We start from the raw sequence: 15846 nt of genomic DNA, 5'->3' as shown, positions 1-15846 counted from the left end.
ACGAGGCACTGACTAGTGTACAAAAAGACGGTGAATGCGAGAGAACCTTGTTGTGGAAGAGGTTTAATTTCATTCGACAGCAATTCAGTAACAGCAGCTATGATACAGAGTTTAGGAGTGAATGTACGGACCTGGAAACCAGAATTAGCACCAAAGGGTGTCACCAAGAGAAGAACAACGGCAGGGAAAGGAGCCCCCCTCTTAAGGCAGAGGTGGATAATATCTGTAGCCCTCCAGATGTTGCAGGACTTCAACTCTCAGCACCTCTGACCACTAGCCCTGCTGGCCGCTGGGAGTTGGGATTTCCTCGGCGACAGCTGGAGGGACTCACAGGTACATGCACCCCTGCTCTCAGAACGGAAGTGGTAAAAATACAAGTTCTCACGGTCAGCTTTGTCAGTTCCACCCATGTACCTGGGCTTAAGGAGCGAACGCCATAAAAATATTTACTTTTTGAGAAACTCTGAAGAGCTCACAGAATAAAGGAACACAAAGAAGCTTTTTTAAAGGAAGCGAGGACACAAAATGGATCACAGTCTCGGTCTGAACTTATTGCAAAAAAAATGGAGAAGGGCCCTGAACAGCTGAACAGCTGTACTCATGTTCTTTTGGCAGACTTGCAGGAATCTACTTTGTTATTTTACAAGAACCCCAATATCCACAGGCTGGTGCAAAAAGACACAGGCTTAGAAAGAATGAGCCCTGAGCCCTGGAATGAATTCTGAGTACTGCAACTCAACTGAGCTCACAGTCCTGGGCATCTGAGGGGCTGCCACATGGGTGGAAAGGGGACTCTCCTTCATTTAGCTGTGATTCCTGCACTGCAGGGTGTTGGACTAGATGATCCTTAGGGTTCCTTCCAACTCTACAATTTTATCATCCTATGATTCTTTTCCTTCTTCTCTGACTTCCACTTTGCTAATCAGTTGTAAACAATAGTAAACTTTGAAAGCCTTATATCGCCTCATTTTTCACCCTGGACCAGATGGCCCTTGGGTTTCCTTCCAACCCTATGATTATTATTTTTTTCTTTTAAAGGAATTCTGACCCCAAGAATCCTGTCTTGGTTAACTGAGCTGTCTTTCCTACATAAAACCCCACTTCTGGAGACTCTTTCCCACCTTCTTCCTCTTCATTTCATCAGTATCCTTCTGCCCTGCGAGCCAAGGCATTTAACCATCAGGAGCCACACGGTCTTCCTGATCCCACCCTGCAGATTCCTCTCAACTTCCTGTCTGGCCTTGGTTCCAGAAGCTGCTCGGAGATCTACTCTACAGTTCATCAATGATCTCCACATCTACAAATAAGATGGTTAAGACTGGAAGACCCAGGGGCTAGGGGAAGACATGCAAAAAAGTGGCGATTCCAAGAAGTGTTGTACTGCGGCACTTTATAGCCGTTGAAACTATAAAGCTCAGCTTCTCTCCTTGTGTCATTTGAAGGGGGTGGGAATTTGCAAGCCTTGTGTCTGCTTTCTCTAGGTCCCAGGCTCAAATCCTGGCACTTTGAGGTTAAAGGGATAAGGAAAGACCCATCTAAAACCCTGGAGAATTGCTGCCAGTCAGTGAGCTAGATGGACTTGCTCAGCATATAAGGCAGCTTCCTATGCTCCTATATTTGCAGGTTAGGATGAATTTAATAGCAGGGAAAATAGCTTTGCTCTTTGCAGGCAAGAGCTTCTAAGATAAGGTTCGTGAGCCTCACAGGGAGCGCCACCCAAACCTCCCAGCATCTTCACCAATCCCATGTAGGTGTAGAAAAAGCATCAGTTACGGGCCAGTTCATCAATTCAGGCTGGCAAGTCACCGTGTCTGAATGGTGTCATTGGTTCTCTGGCAAAAGGGAAGATGATTTGACAGGATGAGTGGACCCAGGCTACTGAAAGACTGGGAAAGAGGGGCAGGAAGGAAAGAGAGACCCAATTCAGTGCAATATGGACCCTTCCAGTGAGCTACTGGTAGGGAAGGAGTGATCAGAGACCTCACTTAAACCCAGCGCTGAGGAAAGGCTACAGAACGTTGCAGATATAAATCCCAAAACAGTTATAAATATATACACGATACGATCACATCTTACACGGGGGGGGGGGGGGTTTGGTTCCAAGGGTTCTGCATGTACCCCAAAACACGTATACTCAAACCACCCCTGCATGAGCACCCCAAGCCTTCCAGAGTCCGCATTGCTGAGCATACAAACACACCGCAGCAAGGAAGAGAGCTTAAAAGCTGGTGTAAGACGCACTCGTACTGTATATCCATAGAAGTGACACCTGCAGCTTCGGGAGGTTGAGGATTCCACAGAATCTCGTCCCACTGTTGTGTCAAATAATACGAGGAAAGGCAGGGAAAGGGAAAGAGGGCTGGTGTGGTCTTCTGCACCCATTCCATGTCTGTACCCTGGCCGGCCTTCTTTTACCCTGAAGGTACAGATCTGATCCTCGCATTGCGCTAAAGCCAGGCTGAAATTCCAGATAGAAGTGAACATTACAGGGCTACGTATACACACACTGCCCAGGTTTGGTTTTCTCCAACGCAAGGTGTCCTTTTGCCACAATATCAAATAATGCTTTGCAATGACAAAACATTTCAAGGTTGTTTTTATTTTTTTAAAGGGATAATGGCCACACTTTTTGAGCACGTTTATTCCCACACTGATGATGGGCCAAATCCTGCTTGCTTTTAGAGCAGTGAAAAACTGGCTTATAAACATGTGGCTCCTGCCCAATTTTGTTCTGACTTCGAAGAGACCCAGTTGTGCTGCTGAAGGACAACACGTCAAGAAAATGTTGTTTTCATCTCTCTGTACAAATTCGGCCTGCACCTGCCCAGGTGCCCTCTCCAGGTGTTTTGAAATACAGCTCCCATCAGCCCCAGCCAGCATTGGACACCTGATGGGAGTCAAAGTTCAAAACATCAGGAGGGCACCAGATTAGGGGAGGCCAGAGTAACTGGATGAGCAATTGTGAATATTGAGGAGATGGCCTTGGTAAAGGTATACAGTTAAGATAAAGCAAATTGTTTTCTATTACAAGGTTCCAACTTCCTGCCATTCCACCTCCCCAAAATTCCTGAGGAGGTTGGGGGGAACCTATAAGCAGTAAATTTAACTCATTGACAGTAAAGAAACAAAAACCAACATTTAGCATTCCTTACCAGATGCCATGCAGGTGAAGACACAAGCCCAATATTGCAAACCTATTTACAATTGTTAAATATTTACTTTACAACGTATTTCCTTCTTCTCCCCCCCCCCAAAGAAGGAATAAAAAAGTACCATTCTAGGTTTTTTACCTACAACTTGGCATCCCTTGCAAAGTGCTGAAAACCACCTTATTTTTTTATTTTTGAAGCAGGAAAAAAACCCAGCAAAAACTTCACTTAAAAAAAAAAGAAAACACACACACACACACCTGGAAGGGAGAATAGGGGGAGCAGAGGAAAAAAACCACCTGTGTTTCTTAAAAATTATACCGGTTTTGTGTAAAAAGGAAGAAGTTAAATTGGGTTCGAGGAACACACAAAACCCACAGCCCTCATAGTAGCTGGCTAACTCTGGCTAAAATAAGTATCATGTGACACACCCGCCAGCAAACAGTACCTTTAAAACGTGCCGGTTTTAAATTCCTCTGATTTTCCTGCCCCTTTTTAGCCCACTCCCCAAGCAGAAGAAAGCGGGGTGGGGGACATAGAGGGAGGGATGTCTCTGAGCCCCAGAAGGTGCTCATCACCCAGCATAAACCTGGGGCTGCAATGGAGGAGGCAGCTTGTCGTTCTCCACGTTTTCAGAGTCAATGGCAGCCAAGGCCGGATTGGGGGGCTTGATTTCCAAGGGGTACTTCTCCACGATCTCCTGGACCTCCTTGGTGATCCCATCAGTCCAGTCAATGAGGTCCCGCTCGAGTTTTTTGGCCTCGCTCACAATCCTCTCCTGCCGCTCGTTGAGCTGGGAGAGGAGGTCAAGGTTCCTGTACATCTGCTGGACCCCTACGCAGACGTCGGCCGGCCAGCTCTCCGGCTCCTGCTTTTTCGGGGACGTTTGGCCGGACATGTAGCGGTCAAAGTCTTCCTCACTCAGGTTGAGGGACTGGGCATCCAGCTTCTCTATGAAGGCGACGGCACAGCACTGGAGGGAGGGGGAAAAGCACCACGTTTATTCCCACGCTACACAAAGCACAAGATCCACACACACACACATAGCACAGCCGACCAGCTAAGCCGCTGTTTTTATTCCAGCTGCTTGAAGTTACTCTTGAGCAGCGGCCGTGGAAGAAAAAGGCGAATTCCATGCTAGGGAGCGTTAGGAAAGGAACTGAAAATGAAACAGCCGATATTACAGTTGTTGTTGTTGTTGGCATCCATCTGTCTTGAGAGACAATGGAGTGTGCCTTCAGGGGTGAAGTCTAACTGCTGTGTTAGCAGCACCTCCCCGGGCTGGCACAAGCCTGGACAGTGTGTAGTGGGGTCCTGGGCTTCCCAGACAACAAGATTCCCCCCCCCCAGCCTCACCAATGCAGTCAGTCCAAAGGAAAGGAAAACAATATGTTGGCACCAGCTTGGCTGCAGGAGTTGCCGGAAGGAGGAGTACAAGGCACCACCTTAGGGACTCCACTCTGGATTTGTGTAGGGTTTACTCCTTATCCCTTTCTTCTCCTGAAAATATCCCGCAAGGAAGCGAGGATTAGAATCAGTTTTCCTTCTCCTAGATGGGCTGCCTTTCCTTCTCCTTGATGAGCCCCATCTGCCCCTCACTTCCCTCTGCAGCACAGGCAGAAACTGCCTTATTGTCGTTGGACCCATGACTGGTCTTGTCCGCTCAATCCAGAAGCTGCCTTTGCATGCAGGGGAAGTCCCTAACTCCCCAAGGGTTTGAGATCCATCAACTGCCCTCACCTGGTTTATTTAGCTGGCCAGCTGAAGCTGTTTCTCGGGGTGTGGCCGCTGTTCAATGCTGACAGCTTCTAGGAGCCACAGGTGAGAGCCGAGTGCCGAGTGGGGACCAAAGGTGGGTGAACTACCCCAGGAGGAACACAATGTGTCCCCCACCAGAGGTACTAGCCCTCCCCTAACACCATTATTCAAATCTATGGTGCAAGTGCCTTTGGAATAATGTGCACAGTTCTGGCCACCTCAACTTGCAGGAGACCCCATCAGTTCATCAGTAGCAGTCTTTAGTATCAGTCTCATTGGAAAAATAAAAACGTGGCTCCCTTCTACAATTGAAGACTTATACAAACTCGCAACATAACAACTTGCATATAAACACAGACTTGCCATGGACAAAATCAATGAAATTTGAAATCCACTCTTACAAATACTGTAACAGGTTAAGTACAATAACAACTTTGTAAAGTATACAGTTTTGGGTTTTCCCCCTCCCCCCTTTATTTTCCCTTCTACACAGGTGCTGTCCCTCTTTTTTAATTTTTTATTTATGTCTCACCATGTTTAGTGCACATACTGTATTATTATGTACCTTTTGAACTTTCAGTAAAGATGTCTGGGGAAAGAAAAACTTGCAAGAGACTCTCCCACAGACTGCAATCAGCTGGGTGTACAAGGGGTGATAAGGTGGTCTCTCAAATAACCAGGCCCTGAGCTATATAGGGACTTTGCCCAGCAGCAAATTGACAGCCAGAGCAAATCCCACAAGGGAGGCGTTGTGTGCTGCTGGCGCTTCCCCCCCCCCCCCAAGCAAACCAGTTGCATCCTTCTGCACCAGCTGTAGCCTCTGCATCAGGGGTAGGGAACCTAAGGCCCGGGGGCCGGATGCGGCCCAATCGCCTTCTCAATCTGGCCCACGAATGGTCCGGGAATCAGCGTGTTTTTACATGAGTAGAATGTGTGCTTTTATTTAAAACGCATCTCTGAGTTATTTGTGGGGCATAGGAATTCGTTCATTTTGTCCCCAAAAAATAGTCCAGCCCCGCACAAGGTCTGAGGGACAGTGGACTGGCCCACAGCTGAAAAAGGTTGCTGACCCCTGCTCTGGACCAACCCTGAGGGCAGCCCCACACATCGCAGTAGTCTAGTCACGAGGTTACCAATGTATGGGCAGCTGTAACCATGAACTAAACCCTGGCTCCTCCTCCACCACCACCCCCCGATGTACCTACCAGGTTTGTAAAGTAGTAACCATCTTCACCAGACATCAGCCGGCTGGGGTTGCAGAACCGAGTGATATACTGGATGTTGGACTGGAGGCGAGGAGGGTTCCCCTTCAGGACAATGTAGATGAGGGTGGGCAGGAAGTCATCGGCGGAAGCTGGCTCATTCCTTGTGGTCCGGATGGCAGTGAAGATGTGTTTGCTGCAGCTGGTGATGCAGGCCAGCTTGTCCCGGGGGACACGCTTGGAATCCATCTCGATGATGTCTGCGAGACACGGGAGAAGCCCAGAGGGTTAGAGAGGGGTGCATTCTCCAGCAGCCACGTGCCCACAGAGGCTTTGGCAGATAGGAAGGTCAGAGCTCTGGTCCATCTGGGTCAGTGCTGCCTACACTGAACGGCAGCGGCTCTCCAAGGCTTTCGGGCCGCTATACAAACCGACAGCACACCCACACTTGGAATGCAGGAGGCAGTTGCAATTGCCTCCCCTCATATTGTAGAGGTTCAGGAAAGGTCAAGGGGACGAAGAGGCAATGGTTACAGCCCTTGGGGTGTTTTGGCTTGGAGAGAAGGCAAGCCGAATACGCCCTTTACAAAACTACGCATGGCACGGGGAAGGCAGGTAGAGAAAAGTTTCTCGTCCTACTTGTGGGCACCCAAGGAAGCTGAACATTGGAAAATTCAGGATGGACAAAAGGAAGTCCCTTCATGCAGCGCAAACTGTGGAACTCCCTGCCACAGGAGGCAAAGGCAGTCACTAACTTGGGCGGCTTTAGAAGCGGACTGGACAAATACGTGGAGAAAGGTACTGATGGCTACTATCTATGTCCTGCTTCCACATTTGGAGGCAGCAATGCTGCTGAATCCCAGTTGCTGGGAGCCACAGTCCTGCTTGCCGGTTTCCCTTTTTGGCATCTGGCTGGCCACTGTGAGAACAGGAGGCTGGACTAGATGGGCCTTTGGCCTGACCTTTGAGACTCTTCTGGTGTCCTTGGGACTCTCCCTAAGCCACGCCCTCTCACCACTGCTACTTCCTATTCTTCTGGAGTGTTTCTGCCTAGCTGGAATAAGCCCTTTAACTCTCAAGAACACAGGTGCATGTATGTACAATTTTTCCAACTTAGGTGTGGCTTGAAAAGTAGCCTACTTTCCCCTCTGGCTCTCCCAGAGTTAGGTAGCCCTACCTGGAGACACTGAGGACCTGGACCTAGTAGGGCTTTCTGTGGGCAGTGCATGTGTTCTACCGCTGAGCTTATGGCCCTGAGCAATAAACACTGGGGAATCTTGTAAGAAACACAAAGGTGCCCCTGTTTCTTGAGCGCTCAGTCCCGATCCAATCTTGGATTGTTTTCCACGGAAAGATGCAGCAAAGCCACACACCGTGAGCTGCATCCATGTTATTGAGGGCCGCCTGTTATGGTGCTTTAGCAGAGAGACATATTTGTTTCTGTGTCGGTGATTTTAAGGCTGGGCAATCGTTTTGCAAACAGATAATGGCACTCCACCCGCCCTTGCGCCAGCCGGGACCCAGCATCCCTCGGCATACCTGTGATGGCCTTTACGACCACGTCAGAGACTTCGGGGATTTCTTCATTGACAGGAACACAGAGCATCTGAGGAGTGACCCAGTGCAAAGCTCTGAAAGTAGAGGAGGAGGAGGAGAGAGAAAGATCTTAAGAAATCAAGTTGGTAGAGCATGAGACTCTTAATCTCAGGGTTGTGGGTTTGAGCCTCATGTCGGGCAAAAGGTTCCTGCATTGCAGGGGGTTGGACTAGACGACTCTCGTGGTCCCTTCCAACTCTACGATTCTAAGATTATGGATTTTGGGAAAGCAAAGTTACACTCTCTTACTGCTTTAACAGACGTGGAGAACCCCAGGAACTGTAGTTTGTCTAGGGTGCTGGAAATTACAGGCTGATGTGGTCAACCCCCTTACATGAACTACAGTTCCCAGGATTCTTTGGGGAAATCCATGGTTGTGGTGTGAGAGTGCTCACGTATGGCATGAATGCGGCTGTAGTTTAACCTTCTTGGCAAACTAACATGCTCAACAAGCTGAAAAGATTTTAAAACAAGACTTAAAAAAAAGAACAAGCAGAAAAAATGTGAGGAAAAATATTTAAAAAACTGTATACAACCATTAACTACTTATTTCTGTATTTCTTGGGCCTGGTATGCTAATATATAATCTTTAAATGAAATTGATTTAATCTTATTAGTAACTAACCCATGTAATACTCCTTTCTGAACCTGATGTCCTGCTGTAAAAGCCATGTAAAAATAAAAACTGACAATTAAGTAAATTACAGGGATGAATAGCAGAAAGTTGCTTTTTTTCAAAACATCGTTTTGCTGCTGCTATTGTTATTCTGGTTTTAACAGTGTACAGAATACAAATTACAAGACATTAATCCTCCTTTCATTATCAGGAGCAGCCCAATTAGAAATTGTTCATCATTGGGGATATACCATGCACCATTTTCTTTTAAAGGCTGGTGGACCAAAGTTTGGGGGGTTGACCGTAGCAGAAAAGTTAACGGGGGGAGGGACAGACATGCAAGGGGAGTCCAGCTAAAAATGTACATTTGATAGTGTAGTGGCCTCTAACTTGCGTGACCCAACTACAGGGTCAGGGTCCTCCACCTGCCACTCAAAAATCTGTGTGGCTGGGTAAGATTCTCAAGCAACATTGGTTGCTGGCTTGAAAACTACAGGGGCTAAGACAAGATAGTACACAAAGGCTTATAAATGGGCTACTCGTGTTTACTGTGACTGTGTAAAAGTCCTGTGGAACGCTCTGCCACTGGAGAGTCAAACAGACGCCTTCTGTGCCAACCTAAATGCCTGCTGATTCCCCCCCCCCCATTCCGCCAGGCCTATGCAGGTAATTAAGAATACATCGTCTTCCACAATGGTTAATGAATGTCTGCTTTTCAAAAACAAAGAACAGTTTTTGGTATGATTTTCTCTTTTTATTGCTATAAATTTTTAATTGATATACAGTGGTATAAAAATATGTTTATAAATGAGTAATAAAATTAATCCAAAACCTCTTGCTTTCCCTGTAATGCTACGGGCAGTGGTAACCCACCCAGACTGTGTTTTGTTTTAGCTTAGTGGACTATGTTCCTGCTTGTTTTTACATTTTTCATTTGTTTGCATACTTAACCAAAAATGTCATTTTGAAACTTTTTTTATGGGGGTTTACAAACGAGGCAAGGACACCCCTTGGTGCCACCCTGAAGCAGGCAGAAGCGTAGCAACTACATACAGGCTTATCAAGCTGACTGAAGGGAGATCAACTTCCCCCAAGGGGGCACCCCCGTCTTCCCAGAACCGCACCTGATCCTCCTTTGGACAGCAAGGTCCTTCTTCTCATCCTCCGTGGTTTCCGGGCAAAAAACGTATTTGTAAAGCCGAGTCATGATGTACTTCTCAATCTGGTCCATCGCCTTCTCCGCTTTTTCCGGGGACACTGGAAAAAAGACACCCCGAGATCAAAGAAAACCTGGCTTCCCCACGCAGTTCAAAGAAGCGGAGGCAGAGTCTGCACCAAGCTTCCGGTTCCACCTGTTTTTAGCCAAATGCTGCCTGAGCATTTTCTAGTCAAGAGCTCTCCTTTAAGAGCCGCCCTGCTAGATCAGATCAGGAGTGGGCTCCCTTGAACCAGGACACTCGTTCAGCCCCATGTGTACGCTACTTTGGTCCCAACCAAAGAAGAATGGCAACTTAAGTTGACAGAATATGCACAGCTTGCAGACTTAACATACAGAAAAAGAGAACAAGAAGAACATATGTTTAGAGAAGGTTGGCAAACGTTTATTGAATATATGGGAAATAATTGTGTACAGCTGAAAACGCTGGCAGCATTAAGATAAATTCAACAGTGTAAATAAGTTTTGATGGATGCAATAATGGAATACTGAATGGTATAGTTTTTTTGTAAAATGTGCAGGGATTAATGATATGTAAAATGAACCATGGAAAGAGAAGAAGGGAAGTCATTGATATCTTAAGGATGTAAAAATGAGTAAATTTTAAAGCTTAATAAAAAGTAGATACCAAAAAGAAAAGGAAAGGAAACTCGTTCAGCCCAGACACTGAAATCCAGCTCCAGCTCCAAGGGATTTCTGGTGGTTCCCTCATTGCAAGAAGCGAGGTTACAGGGAATCAGGCAAAGGGCCTTCTCAGTAGTTGTGCTCGCCCTGTGGAACACTTTCCCATCAGTTGTTAACAAAATAAACTGACATTTAGAAAACATCCGAATATGGAAGTTCTTAATGTCTGAAGTTTTACTGTGGTTTTATAACTTTTTGGAAGCTGGTGGGAGTGGCTGGGGCAACCCAGTCAGATGGGCAGGGTATAGATAATAAATTGCTGTTGTTGTGGTTTCTGAACTAGAAGCTTGAGACCGGCTCAAGGGTCAGAGGGCCCATTTTCTGAACTCTACAGCACCACAGGACCAAGCCCTTGTGCCCTAAATCTCTTCTTGTTGGGGGGATGGAGGGAAAGAGCATGGTTTTCCTCAGTGTCGGATGCTCACGCTGTGTTTTAAAGTTCCCTCTTGCATGCTCCCACAGAAAAGAGGCCCACGCAATCACGAAAAAGGCTATGGAGGGCTACTAGCCATGATGGCTCTGCTCTGGCTCCACAATCAGAGGCGGAAATGCTTCCAAACACCAGTTGCTGGAAACCACAGGAGGGTTGAGGCTTGAGGGTTTCCCCCAGACATCTGCTTGGCCACTGTGAGCAAGATGGGGTAGCTGTCAGGTCCAACTGTGAGCTTACCAATGAATGGACAACTGTGTTCAAGCTTTCCCAATCCCGGAACGGCCGTAGCTGTCTTGCAACCAAAGCTGTAATGTGTGTGCATTCCTCCCCTCCCCAAGCCCTCCCACTACCTATCAGCAGCTAAGAGCAGAAATGAGAAATACCTTTCCAGCGGCTCTGCAACTTATCTGCCACGTTCTGGTAGAAGTCCTGGGCATATTCGGACTGTTCCTCAATACTCAGGTCCTGGAAAAGAGCACCAGTTGTGCAAGTGAAAATAGGCAATGCAAAGTTACGAGAAAGAAGATTCCGACTAAACATCAGGAAGAACTTTCTGATGGCAATAGCTGCTGAACTGTAGAACAGACTACTTCAGAAGGTAGTCCATCTTCCAATGAAAACAGAGGCTGGATGGCGTCCTGCCAGAGAGTCTTTAGCTGTGACTCCTGCATTGGTTTCCCCCAATATCTATTTCCAAAGCTTTCCCCTTTGTTTACCAACTAACCCCCCAAAAAACCCAACATAAAATCTGAGTATGTTATCTTAAGATGTGGCAGCTCCATCTGGGCCAAATTTCAAATATTCCTGCAGTAAAGATTAAAGTAAGTATGCATACTTTCCCCATAAATATAACAAAAGCATACTACTTGAGCAGATAATCAGGACATTCACATTCTTTGAAGGGGCATAGTTGTTTTCTATTTTCACAAGTCAGCTCAATACCTAATATACATTAATTTCACTCCCTCAAAAACAAGTCCCTGGTTTTAATTCCACCCACCCTCACTCCCAGAGCCTCCAACGGAAAGCGAGGCCTCTCCGCTCTTGCGAGAGGGACCTACCCGCTTGTGATGCATGTTTTCCAAGAAGTGTTTGCACTGCTTGTAGATATCCTGGCCGGGTTTATGGTATGTCTTCAGAAACTCAATGAACTCCTTGGACACCCGGTCCGTTTCGATGCTGACTTGCCGGCTGATCGAAGGGCTGGGAGCCTTAGAGTCTGGGACATCTGCGGGAGAGAAGACGGCACAACCCTTAGGGCACCCGGTTATTTGACTTCACTCCTGCCAGGTTTATATTATAAACTGCAAAGGGGTCACTAACCATCATTGGGCCATTTGGAATGTTGAGAAAGTCCGTGCTGCGCCTCTCATAAAATGGCTGCCAAGGGAGGGGGAGAACACAAAATGGTTGCCACCTCTAAAAGAGCAGAAATAGCAGCCCCGAAAAAATTGTGTGGGCACTGGGTGGGGGGAAGCAACACTGTGCTTGCTCACCATTGCATCTATCCTCTGTTCGGAAGGGAAGGGAAGAAGTGGGTATCCTATTTTGGCATGTTCAGTGTAGGGAAAGCCAAGCCAGTGGAAACAGAAACTGAGCTGGAGGAGCAAAGGGTCTCCCCTGTGGTGTGGATTTTTGAGGTGATCTTTCGCTAGCGCCAGAGGAGGTACTGGCACCCTCACCACCACCACCCCCGCCGCCATAGAATAATGGGGTGAGAGAACTGTACCTGAGCAGAAAGCACAAAGCTCCATCCAGGCACTTCCAAACTGACAAGGTTTCCTCTCCCTCAAATGTTGCCTGGAGGCAGCCTTACCACCAGACTGCCTCAGTGGGAGAGAAGGGAAGCAGGCAGCTCACTCCATTAGCTTTGCCAAAAGTCCAGCTCCTTTAGGCACCTCCTGCTCCTGAACTGCAACAGCTACCGTGTTTCTCCTAAAATAAGACACTGTCTTATATTTTTTTTCGCTCAACAAAACACAGTATGGCTTATTTTCAGGGGATGTCTTATTTTAACCGCGTCGCATCGGTATGCTGCATAGCCACGCCTCTCCAGGCTGTTTTAATGGGAGGTACCACGTCACTATGGCTTATTTTCGGGGTATGGCTTATTTTTGGGGAATGGCTTATATTTCGCAAATGCATAGAAATCTTGCTATGGCTTATTTTATGGCTATGTCTTATTTTAGGAGAAACAGGGTAGTCGTTCTAAGAACCGTGCTGTAGGGAGTTGGACTAAGTGACCCTCGGCGGTACCTTCCAACTCTACCATTCTATGATTCCATGGTGCCTGAGTTTGTTTTTTTCCTCTTCCCTGCCCATTCCTTTTCCCTTGTGTGTCGCACTTTCTGTTTATGGATTGTCAGCCTGTGTGGGCAGGGACTGTCTTGATGCAACTGGCTGCATGCCAGCCGCTACGGGAGCCCTTTTGGCCAAAGAGCAGGCTACGAAGGCTGCCAATAGATAACCATTAAGCAACGCAATGTTTCAAAACGGCCACCAGCCCCGATCAAAAACGAGACGAGACGAGCATTCCGCAGGCCGCAAACACACAAAAAGGCGCAAGCAAAGCCAAACATTGTCACGGTGCGCTCCAAAATGCAGCGGAAAGTCACCCACCTCTCCGTTTGCCAACCAGGACTGTTCGGAATGGAGGGATGGAGCGTGAGAAGGCGACGCAAATGGAGCAGGGCGGACGAGCGAAAAGCAATGGAACAAGAAGAGAGAGGGAGAAGGAGGGAGAGAGAGAGAGAGAGAACAAAACACAGGACAGTCTCAGTTTGCGTTTCACAAATACGACAGTGAGCAAAGCACAAATATGTCAGAGGCAGGGCACACGATGACAGGTGTCGGTTTGCAGCAGGGAGGGGAAGACACCAGGAGGCGTTTCACCATTTTAGGCTGGGGCCCAGGCTACCTGGAAGATCGCATCTCCCTGTACAAATCTGCCCAGGTGCTAATGTCCTCAGGGAGCACCTTCCCTGCGTCCCTGGCAACCTGAAAGAGAGCCTTTTCTGTGGCCGCTCCCACATTCCACATCGGGGGATCCCCTCCCGAGAGAGGTCAGGCTGGCTCCCTCCTGGTTATCCTTCTGCCGGCATGCTAAGATCTTGCTGTTCAGAGAGGCCTTTGGAAACTAAGGTGCAGGCAATGCACCCGATATATTTTAACTATTAACTAGGTTTTTTTATGATTAATTTGCGTTTTGTAACGAGGTCTTTATGTGGTGGAAGCTGCCTCAAATCGCAGCTTGGGAGAAAGTGTGGGATATAAATAGATTAAATAATAACCCTTCACAGGGTTGCTGTGGGGGCTAAATAAGGAAGGGCAGAACCATGTATGCCACCTTGAGCTCCTTGGAGAAAACAAACGGTGGGATACAAATGTTAAACTAAAAATAAAATAAATAATGGCTGTCCAGCAACCATTGCATCCAACCACCAGGAGTTCCTTAGTATGCAGTGATGCAAGATGGCAATGAATTGCTTCTCACTGCTCTGTGGCAAGGGCTGGTCCAGGTGAACTGACCTTCGCACCGGAGCAACTCCTTTTAAACATGCACAAAAACTCTCCTCTTTTAACCTATTTTCAGCTTCCTGACTTCTGAGTGCCTTCCCTCTGCATTGTACATGCTTACACACAAACTTAGATAGACAGATACACACACACACACACACACACACAACGTTCTTCCCTTTCCCCCCTTCTCTCATCCTCTTTCCCCCACCTTCTTTCCTTTCTCTTCTTCCTTCATCTCTTTCTTCCCCCTTTCTTTTTTCCTTCTTTCCTGCTATGGTATCTTCTCTCTTAAATATCCTGTCTGAATTATTATTATCACTATCAGTTTTATCTCAATGCACCTCTCTCTACTGTTTTCCCGGGGGCCAGGGGAAGAGAGAGAAAGAGCGTGTCCCTTTCAATTTTGCTTATACTAACCTCATTCCTAACAGATGGGGTAAGGAAATTAAGCACGTACACACCTAACAAAATTGAATATCAGCTTTTTTTGTATTTTAGGCATCCCCCCCAAAAAAAAGCCATGATGAGGCACCACTAAGATGTCTGAACCACATGGCAATACAAATGAGTTTATCTGAGCTTTTTAAACACAAACAGAAAGCACATACACCCTTTTTGGGTTTGCGTATCTAGCTCAGGGGCAAGGGCACGAGAGAGGGAAAATGTACGGATTAGGAAACTAGTGGGACTGAGCACCACAAGACACACACACAGAAACACACACTGAAGACAGAGAGTGTCCCGGAAACAGTGTTCTACCCAAAGAGGACACACAGCCTGGCATTATTTTTTAAGCGACTTCTACATGGGGGTCTTGAAGACGTGCAACTGGTCACACCAAGCATCTTCATTGTTGACTTTGCTGCAGCCCAATGTACACGGCGGAGGCTTAAAAGCATGCCTGCCCCTTTGGAGCCCCTTTCGCACGAACACCAAACCCCCAAGTTTTCTACTTGAACAGGTGGGGCGGGGGATAGGAAGGTGGAGACTCACCACAAGACACAGAAACACACAGGAAACTCAAAGGCAGGCAAAGCATCAGTGAAAACTGTCATCTAGAGGAACATCCACATCAGCCTAAAGCCTCGCACTACGGTTGTGCCACTTTCCTGGCTAAGCAAGTGCCAGAGGACCGTAATTTCTCCAGGACTACAGGAAGCAATATGTGTTCCTTCTTCAGAGCCCCCCCCCACCACTTGAGGGGCAGGGAGTGGGGTTATAGCCCTCCGGCCACTGCCAGGCTCCAACTCCCATCAGCCCCAACCCTTGGTCAAGAGATGATGCGAGTTGTGCTTAAGATAAGAAGAGCCCAGCTGAATCAGGCCCTCTTCTCACAGTGGCCAACCAGATGCCTGTGAGAACTCGCACGCGGTACCAGAGCACAACAGCCCTCTCCTCTCCTCTCCTGTGGTTTCGAGCAAACGGTATTCAGAGCACAGCCATCGTGGCTAGTAGCCACCAACAGCCCTCTCCTCCAGGAATCCGTCTAATCCTCTTTTAAGGATTTGATTGTGGTTAAGAGACCTGATCATCCCCAAAACACCCCAGCAGGAGTGGGGCCCTACAGCCCTCCAACAACTCCCATTGCCACTGACCACGCTGACCAGGGCTGAAGGGAGCTGGAGTCTCTTTGTACCTGGGGTGCCACAGGTTCCTCGCTCTGGTTGTAGCGT

General features: G+C 47.6%; 1 protein-coding gene across 1 annotated transcript in view; it reads right to left on the bottom strand.

Moving 5' to 3' along the window:
* Positions 1–3282: 3282 nt before the first annotated feature.
* RABGEF1 (RAB guanine nucleotide exchange factor 1) overlaps positions 3283–15846 on the bottom strand; it is a 42687-nt gene continuing 30123 nt past the window's right edge. Inside the window, exons 10-15 of the mRNA XM_033172570.1 lie at positions 11716–11882; positions 11038–11119; positions 9446–9578; positions 7649–7740; positions 6113–6369; positions 3283–4122 (exon numbers count right to left, since the gene is read on the bottom strand). Of these exons, the coding sequence (XP_033028461.1) occupies positions 3724–4122; positions 6113–6369; positions 7649–7740; positions 9446–9578; positions 11038–11119; positions 11716–11882 (1130 nt within the window). The 3' untranslated portion in view covers positions 3283–3723. The remainder of the gene's footprint in view (positions 4123–6112; positions 6370–7648; positions 7741–9445; positions 9579–11037; positions 11120–11715; positions 11883–15846) is intronic.

This window comes from Lacerta agilis, chromosome 15 (assembly GCF_009819535.1).
Source record: "Lacerta agilis isolate rLacAgi1 chromosome 15, rLacAgi1.pri, whole genome shotgun sequence".
NCBI lineage: Eukaryota > Metazoa > Chordata > Lepidosauria > Squamata > Lacertidae > Lacerta > Lacerta agilis.
The sequence above is the reverse complement of the archived record's forward strand: the minus strand, read 5'-3'. Positions and strand labels throughout refer to the sequence as shown.